Genomic DNA, 21,732 nt, shown 5'->3' with positions numbered 1-21,732 from the left:
GGCCCCTGGTTCTGGACTCGCCCAACATTGAGAACATTTTTCCTGCATCTAGCTTGTCCAGTCCTTTTATAAGTTTCTATAAGATCACCCCTCATCCTTCTAAACTCCAGTGAATGCAAGCCTAGTCTTTTCAATCTTTCCTCATATGACAGTCCCGCCATCCCATGGATCAATCTCGTGAACCTACGCTGCACTGCCTCAATCACAAGGATGTCCTTCCTCAACTTAGGAGACCAAAACTGTACACAATACTCCAGATGTGGTCTCACCAGAGCCCTATACAACGGCAGAATAACCTTTTTACTCCTGTACTGAAGTCCTCTTGTTATGAAGGCCAACATTCCATTAGCTTTCTTCACTGCCTGCTGTACCTACACGCCAACTTTCAGTGACCTGTGTACAAGGACACCCAGGTCTCGCTGCACTTCTCCCTTACCTAAGCTAACCCCATTGAGATAATAATCTGCCCCCTTGTTTTTGCCGCCAAAGTGGATAACCTCACATTTACCTATATTACACTGCATCTGCCACAAATCTGCCCACTCACTCAACTTATCCAGGTCACCCTGCAACCTCCTAACATCTTCTTCACAGTTCCCATTGCCATCCAGCTTTGTGTCATCGTCCAAGGTCATTGTCAGGCATGTGAACAGTCGGGCTTGCCCCATGTGGTGTTCTGGATGTAACTAGGGCCTTGATGCTGCGGATGATAGCCTAGAAGAGGGGCAGCTTATCACATCTACATTGAACTGGGCAAAGCTCCCACCACCACTCATTTCAGATTGATTTGTTACAGTCAACACCATCACTCATTGAGTCATAGAGTGGAAATAGGCCCTTCGGCCCAACTTGCCCACACTGACCAACATGTCCCAGCTACAGTAGTCCCACCTGCCCATGTTTGATCCATATCCCTCCAAACCCGTCTCATTCATGTACCAAATGATGGGATAGTCCCAGCCTCAACTACCTCCTCTGGCAACTTGTTCCATACACCCACCACCCTCTGTAAAAAAGATAACCCTCAGATTATTTTTAATTACTTTCCCCTTCCCCTTGAACCTATGTCCACTGGTCCTCAATTCACCTACTCCAGCCAAGCATTAATCTCCTTTATTTTACCATTTCTGTGCTCGCTAGAACATGCCACTGTTCGTAATCTGATTATTGGCTCTGAGATCCAGTTTTTAAATCACAATAGACAATAAACAATAGGTGCAGGAGTAGGTCATTCAGCCCTTCGAGCCAGCACCGCCATTCAATGTGATCATGGCTGATCATCCCCAATCAGTGCCCGGTTCCTGCCTTCTCCCCATATCCCCTGACTCCGCTATTTTTAAGAGTCCTATCTAGCTATCTCTTGAAAGCATCCAGAGAACCGGCCTCCACCGCCCTCTGACACTGTTTCCTCGTCTCCGTTCTAAATGGCTTACTCCTTATTCTTAAACTGTGGCCTCTGGTTCTGGACTCCCCCCAACATCGGGAACATGTTTCCTGCCTCTAGCGTGCCCAAGCCCTTAACAATCTTATATGTTTCAATGAGATATCCTCTCATCTTTCTAAACTCCAGAGTGTACAAGCCCAGCTGCTCCATTCTCTCAGCATACGACAGTCCCGCCATCCCGGGAATTAACCTCGTAAACCTACGCTGCACTCCCTCAATAGCAAGAATGTCCTTCCGCAAATTAGGGGGCCAAAACTGCACCCAATACTCCAGGTGTGGTCTCACTAGGGATCTGTACAACTACATCTCTTTCCAGACTCTATAAGCTTTACCTCCATTCTTTTTATCTTGGGCGTGGGCGTGAGCAGGGAAGTTGGTGCAGAAACAATCCAATTCACCTTTGGTGCGTTCCTCATCTAGAGGCCGTTCACACCATTGTAGAATATTACAGCACAAAGAGAGAGGCCAAGCTTCTTGTCCAGCTGTGGGTCCAAGTGGACCTGTAGAGTATAGGTCTTCATGTGTTCTTTCAGCAATATCACACTGTTCTGAGCGCTGCTCCTCCGACACCTCAGACAGTCAGCTGTGGAACCCTCTCCCCATCTTCCACACTTTTATTTTAGATTAGATTCCTTTATTTCTCATTAAGACCTTTCGGTCTGAACGAAATTTCGTTGCCTGCAGTCATACATATAATAATAAATAACAAAACATACAATAAACACAAATTAACATCCACCACAGTGAGTTCACCAGGCACCTCCTCACTGCGATGGAGGCAAAAGTCTTAAAGTCACTGTCTCTTCCCTCCTTATTCTCCCTCTGCGCTGAGGCGATCCAGGCCGAAGATGTTGTTACCCCACCGTGGGCCCGGGGTGGTCGAAGCTGCCGCCCTCCAGTCCAGCAGACGCAGCTGTTGCCGCGGGAGCTCCGGAAAAACAGGTCACCAACCTGTGACCTGCGAGCTCCTGACGATGTCGTCCATTGGCCCACGGCCGAGCCCCGGATTCAGGTCTTGTGTCTTGTGTATCCGCGGATCTGTGTATTCTTGCTTTGTGCATCCACTCCAAATCACTCAGCTCACAGCTCCCTGCATTGATTTTCACCTGGCAACATTGTGAACACCCACCAATCTACTGATACCTCCTGTCAGCCAGGCCGCCCACTCTGTACAGATTAGACAGATTAGACAGCACACAAACAATGCTTTGTACTGTATTTCGGCAGGCGGGAAGTGCCAGATTCCCTGGGTCCTTTCCTTCCAAACACAGACTTTTCCTTTTTCATACCGATGGGAGCGAGGGTTCCTGGGAGCAATCCCAGAATCAGGAGTCAGGCACTACAGCTGGTTTAAAGGCACAGCATGGGAGGAAGGAACACAGGTGATTCCCATAGCTGTTGATGTGACTGCTGGGCGGTGCCTTGTCTCACAGATAACAGAGGCAAGGATGTTATTGCTTTGGGTGGAGATCAGGATGAACAGGTATTGCTTTATTATGTCAAGTATGCTGAAATACAGTGGAAAGCATTGTTTGTCTGCTGTTCAGTCAAATCAAAGTGTACATGAATACAATGAGGCCACACACAAGCAGAACAGGGAGTGTGAAGAGAAAATACCTGAGTGTAGAATATAGTATTACAGCCTTATGGTGTTGCAGTTACAGAGAGAGTGCATGTAAGAAATCAGTGCCAGGGCTGCAACGTTTGGGAAATCGGGACAACACCCTTATGAGAAACCTGTTCAGATGTCTTTTGGGAAAGGGGAAATAGCCAGAGGTTGCTCTCCAAATCCGTACCAACGTCAGAGGTAGAAAGAGCGAAGCAAAATTTAGAGAGCCTGGAAATAGATGTAAAAAAACTGGATCTCAAAGTTAGAAATCTTCAGATTATTAACAATGGCAAGTGTTACAGCGAGTACAGAAATAGGAAGATAAAGGAGACACATGCGTAGCTGGAGAGATGGTGTTGACTGTAACAAATCCACCAGAGTGAACCTGAGCCGAGGGTTCCTGTGAGAGGAGACTTTGACATCAGGAGGGAGGGGAACATCTGATTGAGCCATTTCGTGCTTTGAAGAATTGTGATAAATCAATGCGATCTTTCATTGGCAGGAAGGTCAGTCACAGAGAACACCGATGAAAGGAAGAAACAGAGGCAAGAAGTGAAAAAACATCTTCTTGCAGCAATTACTGCAGTCTGTAATCACTGCCTGGGGATTCATTAGGAATTTTCTAAAGGGAACTATAGGAAAAAAACGGAGACCGCATGAGTTTCCCCTGGATGCTCCAGTTTCCTCCCACATCCGAAAGACGTGTGGGTTTGTGGGGTTGTTGCCTCTAGTGTAGGGAGAGGGAGTGTGTGTGTGTGACGGAGGGAGGGAGGGAGTGTGTCACGGGACGGACGGAGGGAGGGAGGGAGGGGGGGAGTGTGTGACAGGATGGTGTGGTGGATGGAAACTTCATTCCTCTCCTGCTCTCCAGGTTTGCCAGAGGGAAGATCCGCATATTCGAATACTTGAACGTCGAGGCATGTCGAATGGTGTCTGAACTCACCGAACTGGACAAAGAAATGAGGCCGGAACAGCTTCAGCTCGTGGTAAGTCCATCGTTCTGGCCCTCAGCCTGCTAACGATTCGATATGATGTTTTCAAGGGAGAGTTAGATTTAGCTCTTTGGGCTAACGGAATCAAGGGATATGGGGAGAAAGCAGGACCGGGGTACTGATTCTTGATGATCAGCCATGATCATATTGAATGGCGGTGCTGGGTCGAAGGGCCAAATAGTCTACACCTACATCTATTTTCTATGTTTCTATGTATAGGGAGTGGATGTAAAAGTGGGATAACATGGAACTAGTGTGAATGTAGAATGGTAGATGTGGACAGTGGGCCAAAGGACCTGCTTCCATGTTAGTTTTATGAAAATCAGGGATAGTGAGACTTATCAGAACTCCACCTACCACTTTTTTAGTTTAGTTTTAGAGATACAGCATGGGAACAGCCCCTTTGGTCCACTGAGTCCGTGCCGAACACTAATTATCCTGCTGCACACTGGGGCAATTTACAGAGGCCAATTAACCTACAAACCCGCACGTCTTTCAGATTCAGATTCAGATTCAACCTGTCAGTGTACAGTACAGAGACAACGAAATGCAGTTAGCATCTCCCTGGAAGAGCGACATAGAATATGATTTCAATAAATAAATCTATTTACATGCATACAGTCATAGTGTTTTCCTGGTGGGAGAAGTGTCCGGTGGGATGGGGGGGGGGGGGTGATTGGCAGTCACCGAGGTACGTTGTTGAGTAGTGTGACAGCCGCAGGGAAGAAGCTGTTCCTGGACCTGCTGGTCCGGCAACGGAGAGACCTGTAGCGCCTCCCGGATGGTAGGAGGGTAAACAGTCCATGGTTGGGGTGAGAGCAGTCCTTGGCAATGCTGAGCGCCCTCCGCAGACAACGCTTGCTTTGGACAGACTCAATGGAGGGGAGCGAGGAACCGGTGATGCGTTGGGCAATTTTCACCACCCTCTGCAGTGCTTTCCGGTCGGAGACAGAGCAGTTGCCGTACCATACTGTGATACAGTTGGTAAGGATGCTCTCGATGGTGCAGCGGTAGAAGTTCACCAGGATCTGAGGAGACAGATGGACCTTCTTCAGTCTCCTCAGGAAGAAGAGACGCTGGTGAGCCTTCTTGACCAGAGTTGAGGTATTGTGGGTCCAAGAGAGGTCATCGGAGATGTTGACCCCCAGGAACCTGAAGCTGGAAACACGTTCCACCTCCGTCCCGTTAATGTGGACTGTGCGTGCCGCCTCTGACTTCCTGAAGTCTCCAATGAGCTCCTTGGTCTTCTTGGAGTTAAGGGCCAGGTTGTTGTCAGCGCACCATGCTGCTAGGTGCTGGACCTCCTCCCTATAGGCCGACTCATCGTTGTTGCTGTTGAGGCCAATCACCGTTGTATCATCTGCATACTTGATGATGGTGTTAGTACCATATACAGGTGTGCAGTCGTAGGTGAAGAGGGAGTAGAGGAGGGGGCTCAGTACACAGCCCTGTGGAACGCCGGTGTTCAGGGTGAGGGTTGAAGAGGTGTGCTTGTCTAACCTAACAGACTGGGGTCTGTTGGTTAGAAAGTCCAGTATCCAGTTGCAGAGGGAGGGGTCGATGCCCAGGTCACTGAGTTTGGTGATCAGTTTAGAGGGTATAATGGTGTTGAATGCTGAGCTGTAATCGATGAACAGTATTCTTACGTAAGTGTCTCTGTTGTCGAGGTGGGAGAGGGCGGAGTGAAGTGCCCTTGAGATGGCATCCTCCGTACTCCTGTTCTTGCGGTAGGCAAACTGATAGGGATCCAGTGTGGGGGGTAGGCAGCCTTTGAGGTGTGCCAGGACCAGCCTCTCGAAGCACTTGGTGATGATGGGAGTAAGTGCAACTGGGCGGAAGTCGTTGAGGCTTGCCGCAGTGGAGTGTTTTGGCACTGGCACGATGGAGGTGGTTTTAAGGCACTTGGAGACAACTGCTTGGGCAAGTGACAGGTTGAAGATGTATTGTATTGTATTCAAATTTGAGACAACGAAATGAATTTCCCTTGCAGGCAGTATCATAAAAAAATACCGCTCGGCCAGCTTTGCCCCAACGCCCCACCTCCACCTCTCTTCCAGCTTTCTCCCTCCTACTACAAGCAATCTGAGGAAAGATCTCAACCGGAAACGTTGCCTATGCCAGTTCTCCAGTGATACTGTCTGACCCGCTGAGTTCCTCCAGCACTTTGTGTCTTCTGTGGGAGTGTGCTGGGTCGCTGGTCTTCTAGTGATTCTGGGTTGCTATGCTTGCGGTTCAGGACTGGGCAGGCAGCACTAACCAGGCTAAGACTGCAGCACTGTCTTTTGTCACTACTGTGAGCTTGGTCCCTGACTGTGGACACTATCCCAGGGCAGTGTTATGGTCAGTAACAAGTCATGCATGGGCAGAAATCTTGGTGGGGGGCAGGGGGGAACACCTGTTCTGAGAGGTGGGGGACATTTTCCCCCCCGCATGTTTTGTGATACATCTTGCAGCAAAACCGCAGCCTCCGCAGCCTCCGAAGTCCGCCAGCTCCATGATGGTAAGTCCAGTCCACAGGCTCTGTGACCGGAGCCCTCAAGGTCGATTCCAGTGGAGGCCGCCAGCTCCTAGAATCTAGAGCCCGGGACTAGGTGCAGTTCCCAGGTCAGCTCGCTTGACCCAGGTCTGGCTGTAGCGCCCAGGTCGAACTGCATGCCCCGGGATTGGCTGCAGTTTCCAGGTCGCGAAAACTAATTGAAAAAAATACGCCCGTGGGCCGTATATTACCAACCCCTGTCCTAGATGTTAGGCCTCATTGTGTCCCCCCCATGTTTTAAAAACAATTTCCGCCCCTGCTGCAGCTTGATAAAACTCTCGTTCGGCAGCATCTGGAGTACAGTGTGCAGTTCTGGTCGCCTCGGTGCAGGAGGGATGTAGAAACTTTGTAGCGGGTACAGAAAAGGTTCATCAGGATGCTGCCTGGATTAGAGGGTATTCGCTACTAGGAGAGGTTGGAGAAACTTGGATTGAAATGTTAGAGGCTGAAGGCGAGGCCTGAAAGAAGTACATAAAATGGTGAAAGGCATAAATAGGGTAGACAGTCAAATACATTTCCCCTGGGTGGAAATGGCAAATACTAGAGGGCATAGATTTAAGGTTAGAGGGGAGACATTGCAAGGTGTTTTACACATAGTGACGGGTGCCTCGAACCAGCTGCCAGGGGCGATACGATAGAGGCATTTCAGGGTTTAGGTGGGCATGTGGATGTACAGGTATTGGAGTGATATGGATCACATGCAAGCAGAGATTAGTTTAACCTGGCACCACATTCAGCACACACATTGTGGGCCGAAGGGCCTGGTCCTTTACAGTAGTGTTCTATGTTGTGTCAGCAGTGTTGGCATCTCATCAGCATTAGTGCAGCACCAACACCTTCCCATTCACCTGTCCACCCGCACTGGCCCCAGGTAGCCCAGGTTCCACGCCTCTCATTCTCTGTGTTTCTGCACTGCCTGTGGCCTCACAACCCTCCCTCTTCTCAGTGATCTCCCAACTCTGGCCTTGCGCCCTTTGTTGACTCCATCGCTCCACCATGGCTGACCCAACCTTACGTTGTGTAGGAAGGAACAGCAGATGCTGCTTTAAACTGAAGATGGACACAAAAAGCTGGAGTATCTCAGTGGGTCAGACAGCATCATTGGAGGAAAGTAATTGGTGACGTTTTAGGTTGAGACTGAAGATGGGTCTCAACCTGAAACCACCGATTCCTTTTCTCCACAGAGATGCTGCCTGACCTAGTTACTCCAGCTATTTGTGTCTGTCTCCAGCCTTGCGTTACCTGGGCCCCGAGATCTGCGATCCCTCCACTCTTGCCCCCGTCATTGTCAGAGCTCACTTTAAACCCCGCTGACTGATCCGCCTTCCCAGCCCTGCCCGGTGCAAGGTCCAGTTTGGTAATGATCCCGCGAGGTTAGATAGTGCACATTGACCTTCTGAACCTGCTGCTCCACTCATTACCACCACGGCTGAATCTTCCAACTCAGTGTCCTTGTTGCTCGTGAAGCACAGGCTCCGCAGTCTCTGAGTGCCAGAGATTCACTGCCCGCTGAAGGAAGAAATTCCTCTTCGGGGTCCGACGCAGCCCTAGACTGTTCTCCCTGGATGGAGATTCCACAGCCAGGAGAATCATCTTGGCTCGGACCTTGGGGACAAATGAAGCTGAAGCCTAACGACCTTGTAACAATATATTTATTCAACAACACAGTATAAAAATAGTTGAGTGGGTTTGGGTCACAGTTCCCAGTTTCACACTGAATACTACGTGGGTGTGACTGACGGTGATGGGATGGGCCCGGCTCGGCTCGGTCCAAGGGGAGAGGCAGCATCGATGGGCACGGGGCCTCAGTCAGATGCTAAGTAGTGGTCGGACACCAGGCGTGGCATGCCTTTGGGCTTGGGTGGGTGACAGATGGCGTTACAGATCCGCTCGCGGTTGGTGTACAGGATTTGGTTGATGGCGAACTCGCTCTCCTGACCAATGTCGGTCAGCCGCAGGTCACACTCCAGCAGGGTCTTGTTCTTGGACATGCCCTCCAGCAGCTGCTTGCCACCCTCCTGCAGGGAGAGAACGGGGAAACTCATAGGGCAAGAGGCACAGGGTCGCCCGCACTGCACACTTGTATCCCGGGCCTGGGCCAGTGTGAGGGACTTTAACTGAGGCAGTCACATGCAACTGGAGGCAGCACTATTAGTGGCTTCTGTGAAAGTACCAGGCTGTCATCATCATCTTTGGGAAAGGGAATCTGTCCTCCTCAGTCTGTCTACCATAAGGGGCAGGAGGAGGCCATTCGGCCCTTCAATAGGACCATGAATGATCTGCCCCAGGTCTCGGCCCCTCCTCTGGGCCAGTTTCTCACAGCTCTTGTTGAGTTGCAATTATACGGGCTCTTTGTCCCATCATCCCCACCGACCATTAAACCCTCAGCTCCCTGATCTACAAATGATCCCACTCCTCTTTAAACCCCCAGTGATCTGTCCTCCACTACGTATGGGGTGAGAATTGCACAGATTCACCAGCCTCTGAGAGTTCCAATATACCATTGTAACACTTCCCCCCCCCCCCCCCCCCCCCCCCTTTTTCTTCTTGTTTAGTGTGACGTGCACAGCCTAAAGTTATTGGACAACTTGTTCTATTTGATCTACCGTTTGTGCACGTCGAGTTGATTGCATTAGTCGAAACAGGGCGGACCACGTGAAGGTTGCAATCTTCCCCCCCCCCTTTGAACACCAGAGAATAGGAACAGGAGCAGGCCGCTGGGTTCCTCGATCCTGCCCCACCGTTCAATATCATCATGGCTGATCTATGCTGGCCTCAGCTCCTGTGTAGGAAGGAACTGCACATGCTGGTTTACACCTAAGATAGACACAAAATTCTGGAGTAACTCAGCGGGTCAGGCAGCATCTCTGGAGAAAAGGCAAGGAGGCGCCTCGGGTCAGGACCCTTCTTCAGACCGAGAGTCAAGGGAAAGGGAAACTAGAGGTATGAAGGCACAAAGAACAATATTAATGAAAGCTATGAAAAGAACAAATCAAGGCCAGCAAGGATGATCAAGGAAAGGTGGAGCCCACAATGGTCCATTGTTGGCTGTTAAAGAGGTGATAATGAGAGGGGTACGAAGAGTGAAACAATGCAGGATGACAGTGAAACTAGTAAGATGACTAGTGGGGGAGGGATGGAGAGAGAGGGAATGGAAGCATTACTTAAAATTAGAGATATTGAACTGACCAAGCAAAATATGAAGTGCTGTTCCTCCAATTTGCGTTTGGCCTCACTGACAGTGGAGGAGGCCCAGGACAGAAAGGTCAGTGGGGGAATGAAAAGGGGAGTTAAAGTGTTCGGCTATCGGGAGATCACGTCGGCCAACATAGGTGTTCAGCGAAACTGGGCGATGGTGAGGAAAGATGTGGAAGCTTTGGAGAGGGTGCAGAAGAGGTTTACTGGAATGCTGGCTGGATTAGAGAGTAATAACTTTAAGGAACCTGTATTGGTTTCTCCAGAACATGGAATCTGAGGGAACACTTATTAGAAATATTCAAGTCAAGTAGCCTTTATTGTCATCCAGACCTTGCGGTACACAATCAGAACCCTTTTCCCCAAAGTGGAAATGTCAAAAGCTAAAGGGCATAGTTTTTAGATCTGAGGTCGAAGGTTTATAGATGTACGGGGCAAGTTTTTATGACACAAAGAATGATGGGTGCCTGGAACTCGCTGTCGGAGCTGGTGGTGGAATCTACCAGAGGTGATGGTGGCATGAAAATGGCTTTTGGACATGCACTGGATATTCAAGGATTGGAGGGATATGGATCTCATGCAGGCAGGGAATGTAACTTGACATCAAGTTTGGCACGGACATCATGAGCTGAAGGGCCTGTCCCTGTGCTGTGTTGTGTGGTGGACAAGAGAGGGGAATGGCCATCAGCTTGTGGTGTGAAGGTGCGATTCTGGGGAGAGCCTGCAGGCCTGACCACAGAGAGACCGTTTCTTATAGAACCTGGAAAACAGAACGTGTAATTTCAAGCCACTACATGGCTTAATTGGTTTGTACTCGCTAGAATTCAGAAGATTGGGGGGGGATCTTATAGAAACTTACAAAATTCTTAAGGGGTTGGACAGGCTAGATGCAGGAAGATTGTTCCCGATATTGGGGAAGTCCAGAACAAGGGGTCACAGTTTAAGGATAAGGGGGAAATCTTTTAGGACCGAGATGAGAAAATCATTTTTTACACAGAGAGTGGTGAATCTGTGGAACTCTCTGCCACAGAAGGTAGTTGAGGCCAGTTCATTGGCTATATTTAAAAGGGAGTTAGATGTGGCCATTGTGGCTAAAGGGATCAGGGGGTATGGAGAGAAGGCGGGTACGGGATACTGAGTTGGATGATCAGCCATGATCATATTGAATGGCGGTGCAGGCTCGAAGGGCCGAATGGCCTACTCCTGCACCTATTTTCCATGTTTCTATGAGACGGCGCTCGCAGGAAATCCTGTGGGCACATGAGCCACCCCGACCCCCGCGGTACTGACCGGGCCGATGTTATTGCAGGACATGTTGATGGACTTGAGGGTCTGATTCCTCATCAGGACCTCGGAGATGATCACAGCCACGTGTGTCGACAGCTCGTTGCTGCCCAAGTTGATGTCTTCCACCGAGGACTTCACCAGGGCTCGGGCCAGGGCTTCCCCACCCTCGTCGGTAATTTTGTTGAGGCGTATGTTGATGGAGCGCAGGGTGGAGTAGCGCCGCACCTTGTAGGAGATGGCTTTGGCCCCGAAGGGTCCGATCCGATTGTCGCACAGGTTGACCACCTCCAGTTTGGACTTGAGCAGGAGCTTGGCCAAGGCCTTGGCCCCGTTGTCTCCGATCAGGTTGTGGGACAGGTCTAGCTCGACGAGCGACGGGTGGTTGAGCATGTACTTGATCAGCACCCGTACCCGATCATCATCGATCCTGTTGCGGGGCAGCCTCAGCACCCGCAGGCTCTTGCAGGCGTGGATGGCCTTGGCCAAGGAGAAACAGTCTTGGTAGGTGAACTGGAATATGTTCCACTGGAAGTTCATCCCGCAGTCCTTCACGCCGTAGGTGACTGCCAGCTCCTCCAGGATCAGCAGCTTGCTCAGTAACAAGCTGAAGTCAAAGTGGTTCATCGAGGGGCCATCGCTGTCACTGCCCGTGTCTGACCCATCGTCGTCCAGCCGCTCGGCGGTCTGCTTGACGGGCGGCAGCAGCTGACTGATTTCCAGCCTCTTCACGTAGTTCCTGCACAGAGGGATCAACTGGAAGACCACCTTCAACTCAGTGGTGTCGGGCACAAAGTACTCGATGACATTCTTCAGCAGCCGCTCGAAGAACATCCGCTTCCAGCTACCCCCGTAGCGGGAGATGTCGCACACCTGCCAGCACTCCAGGCAGCACCTCCGCCAGTAGCCCTCGTCGCTGACCAGGTTGGCCGTCACCTGCAGGGGGATGTTGGTGGAGATCTTGGCCAGCACCTTGCTCTTGTACTTTTCCGGCAGTGTCTTCAGCAGCGGGTGCACTGTAGGGGGGGGGGGGGGGGGGGGGGGGGGGGGGGGGAACAGCACAAGTGAGAGCATGAGGAAGGGTCTCGACCCGAAACATCTTCCTTCTGTCAGAGATGCTGCCTGTCCCGCTGAGTTACTCCAACTTTTTGTGTCTATGGTTTAAAGCAGCATCTGCAGTTCCTTCCCACAACATTTCACAAAGCTCCAGAACGGACAAAGCCCAGCTTCCAACCTGGCACTTCCAGTGGACCCCAGCTCCCTCACACACCTCCCACAGTCTCTTCACCTTTCAATCCCACACTTGCATCCTGGCACATACAAGAGAGCCCTCCATGGGAGAGGGCAAAGCTTGATCTATCTGCGGACATTAGCAGGCGTCTGTGCAAGCCTGTTGAGACCAGCAACCACTGTCCTATTAGCTTTAAAATAGTTGTGGATAAAGACAGGGTGGGCTACAAGTTAAATTCCTGAATTGGGGCAAGGTCAACTCTAATGGTAACGTTGCTAACTTGCTAACGTTGATTGGAGTAGGTTGTTCTCAGTGTGCAAAGGGAAGTCTGGAAAGTGGGATGCTTTTAAAAGTGTGATGACAAGACTTCAGGTAGCGCATGCTCCTGTTAGAGTGAAGGGCAAGGTAGGGGGCAATATGGAAGTTTGGATGAGGAGAGAAACTGAAGCTCTGGTCAGGAAAAAAGATATGGGCAACTGGGAACAAGAGTGCACCTGGAAGAGTTTCAGGAACTGAGGAGCATGGTTAAGAAGGGAATCTGGAGGGCAAACAGAGGTCAGAAGATAGCTCTGGCAGATAATATTAAGGATAATCCAACGAGATTCTATGTACATTAAGGGGGAAAGGGTAACCAGAGATAGCGATTAGAGCCCCTCGGAATCTCTGTGTGGAGCCACGGGAGATGGGCAAGGTCCTCAATGAGTATTTCTCCTCTACTCTTATCATGGGGAACGGCATGAGGACGGGGAGCTTGGGGCAATCTATGGAAGTGTCTTGAGGCTAGTCAATATCACGGTCGAGGAGGTGTTGAATGTCCTAAAGTGTATGAAAGAAACACATCTCCTGGGTCTGAACAGATATATCTGAGCACACTGTGGGAAGCGGGGGAAGAAATTGCAGGTGCCCTGGCTGAGATGTAGCAGTCATCATTAAATATCAATGAGGTGCCAGAAGATTGGAGGGTTGCGAAAGTTGTGACTATTTAAGTAGGGATGCAAGGAAAAGCCTGAGAATAATCGGCCAATGAGTCTAACATAGGTGGTCGGAACATCACTGGAGATTATTCTGAGGGATAGGATAAGTTCATAAATTCTGGGAACAGAATGGGGTCCATTTGGCCGACCACGTCATTTAATCATTGGTCAGGTTTTTGAGTATATAGAAGTTGGGATGTTCTGTTACAGCTGTACAAGGTGCTGGTGAGGCCACAGTTGGAGGATTGTGTTCCACTTTGGTCACCCTGCTATGGGAAACATGCTGTTCAGTTGGAAAGGTTGCAGAGAGGATTTATGAGGATGTTGCCAGGACTTGAGAGCCTGAGCTATTGGGAGAGCTTGGGCAGGCTAGGAATGTATTCTTTGGAGCTCAGGAGGATGAGGAGTGATCTTATAGAGGTGTAGAAGACCATGGGGGGATTAGATAGTGTAAATGCACAGAGTCCTTTATTTTGAGTAAGGGAACCAGGAACCAGAGGACATAGGTTTAAGGTGAGTGGGAAAAGATTTAATAAGAATCTGAATGGTAATGTTCCCACACAGAAGGTGCGGGCATATGGAATGAGTTGTCGGAGGATTAAACTCATCGGAACTGAGGAGTGTGAGTGATGATCTACGTGATGTAGAGTCGCTGTGGATAGAATTGAGGAATTGTAAAGGCAAGAAGACACTAATGGGAGTTATCTACAGGCCCCCAAACAGTAGCCTGGATATAGGGTACAGGTGTTAAAACTGGCATGTAACAAAGGTAATGCCACTGTGGTTATAGGGGATTTCAATATGTAGGTAGACTGGGAAAATTAGGTTGGTTCTGGACCTCAAGAAAGGAAGTTTGTAGAATGCCTTTGAGATGGATTCTTAGAGCAGCTTGATCTGGAGCCTACCAGAGAGAAGGCAATTCTGGATTTAGTGTTGTCTAATGAACCAGATTTAATAAGAGAACTCAAGGTAAAGGAACTGCTAGGAGGTAGTGACCATAATATGATAAATTTTAATCTGCAATTTGTGAGTGAGAAGGTTAAATCAGAAGTGCCAGTGTTGCAGTTGAACAAAGGGGACAATGAAGGCATGAAAGGGGAGCTGGCCAAGGTCGACTGGAAAAGGATCCTTGCAGGAATGACGATGGCAGGAATTTCTGGGCATAATCCAGAAGACACAGGATCATTTCATTCCAGAGGAAGAAAGATTCTAAGGGGAGTAGGAGGCGACTGTGGCTGACAGGGGAAGTTAGGGATGAAATAAAACTAAAAGAAAAGATGTATAACATAGCAAAAAGTAGCAGGAAGCCAGAGGATTGGGAAACTTTCAAAGGACAACAGAAGGTAAGAAAAAGGGCAATACAGGCTGAAAAGATGAAGTACGAGGGGAAGCTGGCCAGGAATATAAAGAAGGACAGTAAAAGCTTCTTTAGGTATGTTAAGAGAAAAATAATAGTGAAGACAAATGTGGGTCCCTTGAAGTCAGAAACAGGTAATGTTATTATGGGGAACAAGGAAATGGTAGAAGAGATGACCAGGTACTTTGGTTCTGTCTTCACTGAGGAAGACTCCCAGATGTACTAGAGGACAGAGGACCTAGGGAGACAGTGGAACTGAAAGAAATTTGCATTAGGCGAGAAATAGTATTCGGTGCTGATGAGATTGAAAGCTGACAAATCCCCAGGGCCTGATGGTCTGCATCCCAGGGTACTCAAGGAGGTGGCTCTAGAAATTGTGGACGCATTGGCGATCATTTTCCAATGTTCTATAGATTCTGGATCAGTTGCTGTGGATTGGAGGGTAGTTAATGTTATCCCACTTTTCAAGAAAGTAGCAAGAGAGAAAACGGGGAATTATAGACCAGTTAGCCTGACATCGGTGGCGGGGAAGATGCTGGAGTCAGTTATTAAAGAAGTATTTAATAATGGCGCATTTGAGTAGCAGGAAAAGGATTGGTCCAAGTCAGCATGGATTTATGAAGGGGAAATTCTGCTTGACTAATCTTCTGGAATTTGATGAGGATGCGACAAGTAAAATGGATCAAGGAAAGCCGGTGGATGTAGTGTACCTGGACTTTCACAAAGCCTTTGATAAGGTCCCACACAGGAGATTAGTGGGCAAAATTAGAGCACAGGGTATTGGGGTTAGGGTATTGACATGGATAGAGAATTGGATGGCAGATAGGAAACAAAGAGTAGGAATAAACGGGTCCCTGTCAGAATGGCAGGCAGTGGTGAGTGGAGTTCCGCAAGGCTTGGTACTGGGACCACAAATATTTACAATATATATATTAATGATTTAGATGATGAGATTAAAAGTAACACCGGCAAATTTGCGGATGACACAAAGCTGGGTGGCAGTGCGAACTGCAAAGAGGATGCTTGGAGGTTGCAGGGTGACTCGGACAGGTTGAGTGATCCACTTTGGTGGGCAGATGCATGGCAGATGCAGTATAATGTAGACTAAAGGATGTAGACAACACATACTCCACCAACATTTTCACCACCTCCAACGGGATCCCACTACTGGCCATATCTTCCCATCCCCAGCCCTTTCTGCTTTCTGCAGAGACCGTTCCATCCGAAACTCCCTGGTCAACATCCCTTCCCACCCAAACCACCCCCTCCCCAGGTACTTTCTCCAGCAACCACGGGAGATGCAACACCCGTCCCTTTACCTCCCCCCTCGACTCCATCCAAGGATCCCGACCATCTTTCCAGGTAAGGCAGAGGTTCACCTGCACCTCTTCCAACCTCATCTACTGCATCCTCTGTTCCAGGTGTCAACTTCTCTACATCGATGAGACCAAACGCAGACTCGGCGATCGCTTCACTGAACACCTCCGCTCAGTCCGCCTCAACCTACCTGATCTCCCGGTGGTTCCGCATTTCAACTCCCACTCCCATTCCCAATCTGACATTTCTGTCCTGGGCCTCCTCCATTGTCAGAATGAGGCCCAGCACAAATTGGAGGAACAGCACCTCATATTTAGCTTGGGTAGTTTACACCCCAGCGGTATGAACATTGACTTCTCTAACTTCAAATAGCCCTTGCTTTCTCTTTTCTTCCCCTTCCCATTCCCAGTTCACCCACTAGACTTACTGTCTCCAACTACATTCTATCTTTGTCCTGCCCCCTTCCCTGATATCAGTCTGAAGAAGGGTCGCAACCCGAAACGTCACCCATTCCTTCTCTCCAGAGATGCCGCCTGTCCCGCTATTCCAGTTATTCCAGCATTTTGTATCTACCTTTGATTTAAACCAGCATATGCAGTTCTTTCTTACACACTCTCTAAACTATTAGTTCTTCTCTCAAGAGGGTGGTGAGCTTTTAGATTCCCTGCTCTGAAGAGCTGAACAGCTGTTGATGAACACATCCAGCATTGGTTTGTGGGCTGTAGGGGAGCTGATAGGCTGATAGGCAGTGGAGTAGAGCTGCAGCTGAGGTCGGATTACTCAGCATCTGATTGAACTGACTCTTCCACCCGCACCTACCAGCAAAGTTCTTCACAATGTGTTCGACACAGAGGTCGGTGAGCCGCTGTGCTGTGGCAAGGGACCAGCTGCGATCCTCGGCGATGATCCTCCTCATCCTCCTGGGGTCGGCCGCTGGATTTGGCCCCGAGTACATGGTGACCCATGGGTTCTCGCTCGTTGTTGCCATCTGGATGTGGTCGCTGGCTTAGGCTGCTGGGTGTCTCCAGCAGAGGCCTGGACTGCTTGTGGCAAAAGGCAGGCTGAAGAGGGCTCACTGCAGTAAGAGGAGCAAAGTGGAGTCATGTCCAATCACAAGTACCTTTAATCCCTGCCCCGTTGGTTTGAAATCCTATCATTATTGCAGTTCCCTCTATGATTCACCCATCATTCTGTCAGTCATCTCCAGCATATCCATACCTCCCATTACCAATGCTTGCTCATTCTCAGTGTCATCCCCTAACCACTACTGCACCTGGCCTTCAACCACTGGGCCCTAACCTAGGATTCTCTTCCTGAACCTCCCTCTCCCTTTAAAGATGCTCCTTAAATCAATTTCTTTGACCAAACTATCGGTCATTCATGGATTACGTGTCCCTGCACCAACTCCTGAGCTACGCATTCATCTGTCCTATATCTACCCGCACTAGCACGTGGTGAGTTTGCAGATGACACTGAGCAAGTGTAAAGTGTCGAACGCAAGTGGAAAATACACAAATGAACGTGTTGGGCTAATGGGGCTTTTTCTGTTTGTGTAACTGAATTTCGACCAGGTCCCCTCTCAACCCCTGCTGATGGGGGTAGGTTGTGATTTGGACTGGAGGCCTGTGACTAGTGGTGTGGCTTCAGGGTTCGGTGCTGGGCCCATTGCTGTTTGTCATCTATATCAATGATTTGGATGAGTAAGTACAATGCATGATTAGTAAGCTTGCAGGTGACACCAAAGGGGGTGGTATTGTGGATATCGAAGATGGTTATCAGAAATTGCAACAGGATCTAGATCAGTTGGACAGGTGGACTGAGGAATGGTTAATGGAGATTATTACCGATAAGTGCGAGATGTTGCATTTCGGGAAGTCTAAACAGGGCCTACACAGTGAATGGCAGGGCTCTGGGAAGTTTTGTAGAGCAAAGGGATCTAGGATTGCAGATACATAGTTCCTTGAAAATTGTGTCACAGGTAGATAGGGTGGTCAGAAGGCTTTCAGCACATTGAACTTTATCAGAGTATTGATTATAGGAGGTTATTTTACAGTTGTACATGACATTAGTGAAGCTACATTTAGAGTATGATGTATCAGTTTTGGTCACCATGTAATAGGAAAGATTCAAGGTGAGGAAGAAAGATTGAATAGGAACCTGAGTGGCAACTTGTTTAAACAAGGGTAGTGGGTATATGGAAAGAGCTGCCAGAGGATGTAGTTGAGGCAGGTACGATCACAACATTTAAAAACCATTTGGACAAGTCAATGAAAGTAAACATGCAGGTACAGCAGGCAATTAATAAAGCTAATGGCATGTTGGCCTCCATAGCAAGAGGATTTGTAGGAATAAAGAGGTCCTTCTGCAGTTGTACAGGGCCCTGGTGAGACCACATCTGCAGTATTGTGTGCAGTTTTGGTCTAATTTGAGGAAGGACATCCTTGCTATTGAGGCAGTGCAGCGTAGGTTCACGAGGTTAATCCCCGGGATGGCACGACTGTCATATGAGGAAAGATTGGAAAGACTGGGCTTGTAGTCACTGGAATTTAGAAGGATGAGAGGGTAGAAACTTATAAAATTATAGAAACGTATAAAATTATAAAAGGACTGGACAAGCTGGATGCAGGAAAAATGTTTCCAATGTTGGGGGTGTCCAGAACCAGGGGCCACAGTCTAAGAATAAGGGGTAGGCCATTTAGAACTGAGAACTTGAGGAAAACCTTTCACACTGAGAGTTGTGAATTTGTGGAATTCTCTGCCACAGTGGAGGCCAATTCACTTCATAGTGGAGGCCAATTCACTTCATAGTGGAGGCCAATTCACTGGATGAATTTAAAAGAGAGTTAGATAGAGCTCTAGGGGCTAGCGGAATCAAGGAATATGGGGAAAAGGCAGGCATGGGTTACTGATTGTGGATGATCAACCATGAGCACAATGAATGGTGGTGCTGGCTCGAAGAGCCAAAATGGCCTCCTCCTGCACCTATTTTCTATGTTCTATGTTTCCACATGCATAGGATAGGTTTAGAAGTATACGGGCCAAACGCAGGCTGGTGGGACTAGCGTAGATGGGGCATGTTGCTCGGCACGGGCCAGAGGGGCTATAGGGCCTGTTTCCACACTATATGACCCTCACTATGACCCACGCACTATGACCCTCACTACTCTGGCTATGCTTTCATCTCACTCCTGCCGACAGGAAGATGGTATAGGAATCTGAAACGTGACCTCCAGTTTAAGAACAGCTTTTTCCCCCAATAACCATCAGGCTCTTGAACACTACAAACACTAACAACTATGAACAGTCCTGGGGTTTTTGAAATAATATTGTTTTTTTTAATGAAATGTTTTTTGGGGTTTATGATGTTATGTATGAGTACCGTGTTTACAGGCCTGTTATGCTGCTTCAATAAGGATTTCATTGTTCTGTTTTCAGCTCATGTGACAATTAAACACTCTTGATGACAATAATAACCAAATACCAATGCATTACTGGCTGAGTACTTCCAGCATTTGCTCTCCCTGTGGTTGTTTTGTGTATGGTGAAAGCCTTGCCAGAGGCTGCCAGAGGCTGCCAGAGGGCGGCTCACCACCCCACCTGCTCAGGGGCGCTACGGGGTGGCTCATAGAGTCACAGGCCAAAGTTGGTCTAAACAGCACAGAACAGGCCCTTCAGCACACCATGTCATAGAGTCTCTGACCACAAAGCATGGAAATGGACCCTTTGGCCCAGCACTTCCATCAAACTCCAATGCTCCAGACTACAATCCAAGTTTGCCCAACCTCTCCTTAAAGCTAATCCCTTTTAATCCATGTCAACCTCTTTTGCACCTTCTCCACATGCTTCCTGTAATAGGGTGACCACAGCTGCATTCAGAAGACAAATGCAGCTAAAACAGACTGTTATTACAATATTAGGACCTTTTATGCCTGGAATTTTCAATTGTCTAGATGCCTCAACACAGTGACTGTATCTGTCACCATGCTGTGAACCATCAGGCTCTTGAACCACACTGCACATAGAAAATAGGTGCAGGAGTAGGCCATTCTGCACATCGAGCCAGCACCGCCATCCAATATGATCATAGCCGATCATCCAAAAACAGTGTCCCGTTTCTGCTTTCTCCCCATATCCCTTGATTCCCTTAGCCCTAAGAACTAAATCTAACTCTCTCTTGAAAACTAACCACAATAACTTATCACAATCCTAACCACAACCCTACCTTGGCAACGATCTACTATGGAATTTGTTTAGGTTGCACAACATACTTTGGTTTGTTTTGTTATACTATGGTAACCCAGTATTATTGATAATTTATTGTATTGTATATTTATTTGTGTTGCAATAATGGGCTTATAAAGTAATTTTGTTGTTCTATTCCCGGTGCATTTGCCAATTAACTCCACCACTTCCTTGGACAGTGAGTTGCAGTTAATAGCCACTTTGAGTAAACTATTTCCCACTCAGATCACCTTTAAATCCATCTCCCTCGGTAAACATGCTCCTGTTCCTTCTCCCTATGTGACCCTCTCTGTGATCCCTACCCCCTCTCTGTGACCCTCTCTATCTCTGATCCCCCTCCCTCCCTCTCTGTGACCCTCTCTCCCCATTTCTCTCTCTGTGACCCTCTCCTCTCTCTCCGTGTGTGTGTGACCCTCTCTCTGTGTGTGACCCTCTCTCTCTCTCTCTCTCTCTGTGACCCTCTCTCTCTCTCTCTCTCTGTTACTCTCTCTCTCTCTCTCTCTCTGTGACCCTCTCTCTCTCTCTCTCTGTGTGTCCCTCTCTCTCTCTCTCTCTCTCTGTGACCCTCTCTCTCTCTCTCTCTGTGTGTGACCCTCTCTGTGTGTGTGTGTCTCTCTCTCTGTCTCTGTGTGTGTGGCTGTCTCTCTCTCTCTCTCTCTCTGTGTGTGTGTGACCCTCTCTCTCTCTCTCTCCCTCTCTCCCTCCCTCTGTGACCCTCTCTGTGTGTGTGTGTGACCCTCTCTCTCTCCCTCTGTGTGTGTGTGTGTGACCCTCTGTGTGTGTGTGTGTGTGACCCTCTCTCTGTCTCTGTGTGTGACCCTCTCTCTGTGTGTGACCCTCTCTCTGTGTCTGTGTGTGACCCTCTCTCTCACCTCTCTCTCCGGAGACGCTCCTGTGGACTGGACCGTGTTGACGTTGCCAGGGGCAACACTGCCCCGCCCCCGCTCCCTGCCATTGGCTGTTCGACCCGTCAATCAGCGTTACCCCGCCCCTGTTCCGCGCCCGCCCATTGGTGGCGTGGCCGCTGTTAGCCCCGCCCACTACCCCGGCCCCGCCCACTACCCGTCCCGGCCCCGCCCACTACCCCGGCCCCGCCCACTACCCGTCCCGCCCCCGCCCACACTACCGACCCCGCCCACTACCCGTCCCCGCCCCCGCCCACTACCCGGCCCCGCCCACTACCCAGCCCCGCCCACTACCCGTCCCGGCCCCGCCCACTACCCCGACCCCGCCCACTACCCGGCCCCCGCCCCCACTACCCGTCCCCGGCCCCGCCCACTACCCGACCCCCCCACTACCCCGTCCCGGCCCCGCCCACTACCCGGCCCCGCCCACTACCGGCCCCGCCCACTACCGCCCCGCCCACTACCCCCGACCCCGCCCACTACCCGTACCCCGGCCCCGCCACACTACCCGGCCCCGCCCACTACCCGACCCCGCCCACTACCCGTCCCCCCCGCCCACTACCCGACCCGCCCACTACCCGTCCCGGCCCCGCCCACTACCCGGCCCCGCCCACTACCGGCCCCGCCCCCGGCCCCGCCCACTACC

At 49.7% G+C, this 21,732-nt stretch overlaps 1 protein-coding gene across 1 annotated transcript; it reads right to left on the bottom strand.

Annotated features, from left to right (window-relative positions):
* Positions 1–8,215: 8,215 nt before the first annotated feature.
* Positions 8,216–21,118, bottom strand: tcte1 (t-complex-associated-testis-expressed 1). The gene is made up of 4 exons (XM_055636276.1): positions 21,054–21,118; positions 16,759–17,014; positions 11,067–12,076; positions 8,216–8,599 (listed from the first exon to the last, which is right to left on the bottom strand). Exons 2-4 carry the CDS (start codon positions 16,925–16,927, stop codon positions 8,387–8,389), a joined length of 1,392 nt encoding a protein of 463 aa, XP_055492251.1. The 5' UTR covers positions 16,928–17,014; positions 21,054–21,118; the 3' UTR covers positions 8,216–8,386.
* Positions 21,119–21,732: the final 614 nt, after the last annotated feature.

This window comes from Leucoraja erinacea, chromosome 5, assembly GCF_028641065.1.
Source record: "Leucoraja erinacea ecotype New England chromosome 5, Leri_hhj_1, whole genome shotgun sequence".
NCBI lineage: Eukaryota > Metazoa > Chordata > Chondrichthyes > Rajiformes > Rajidae > Leucoraja > Leucoraja erinaceus.
Note: the sequence above shows the minus strand (reverse complement) of the source record. Positions and strands in the feature narration are given on the sequence as shown.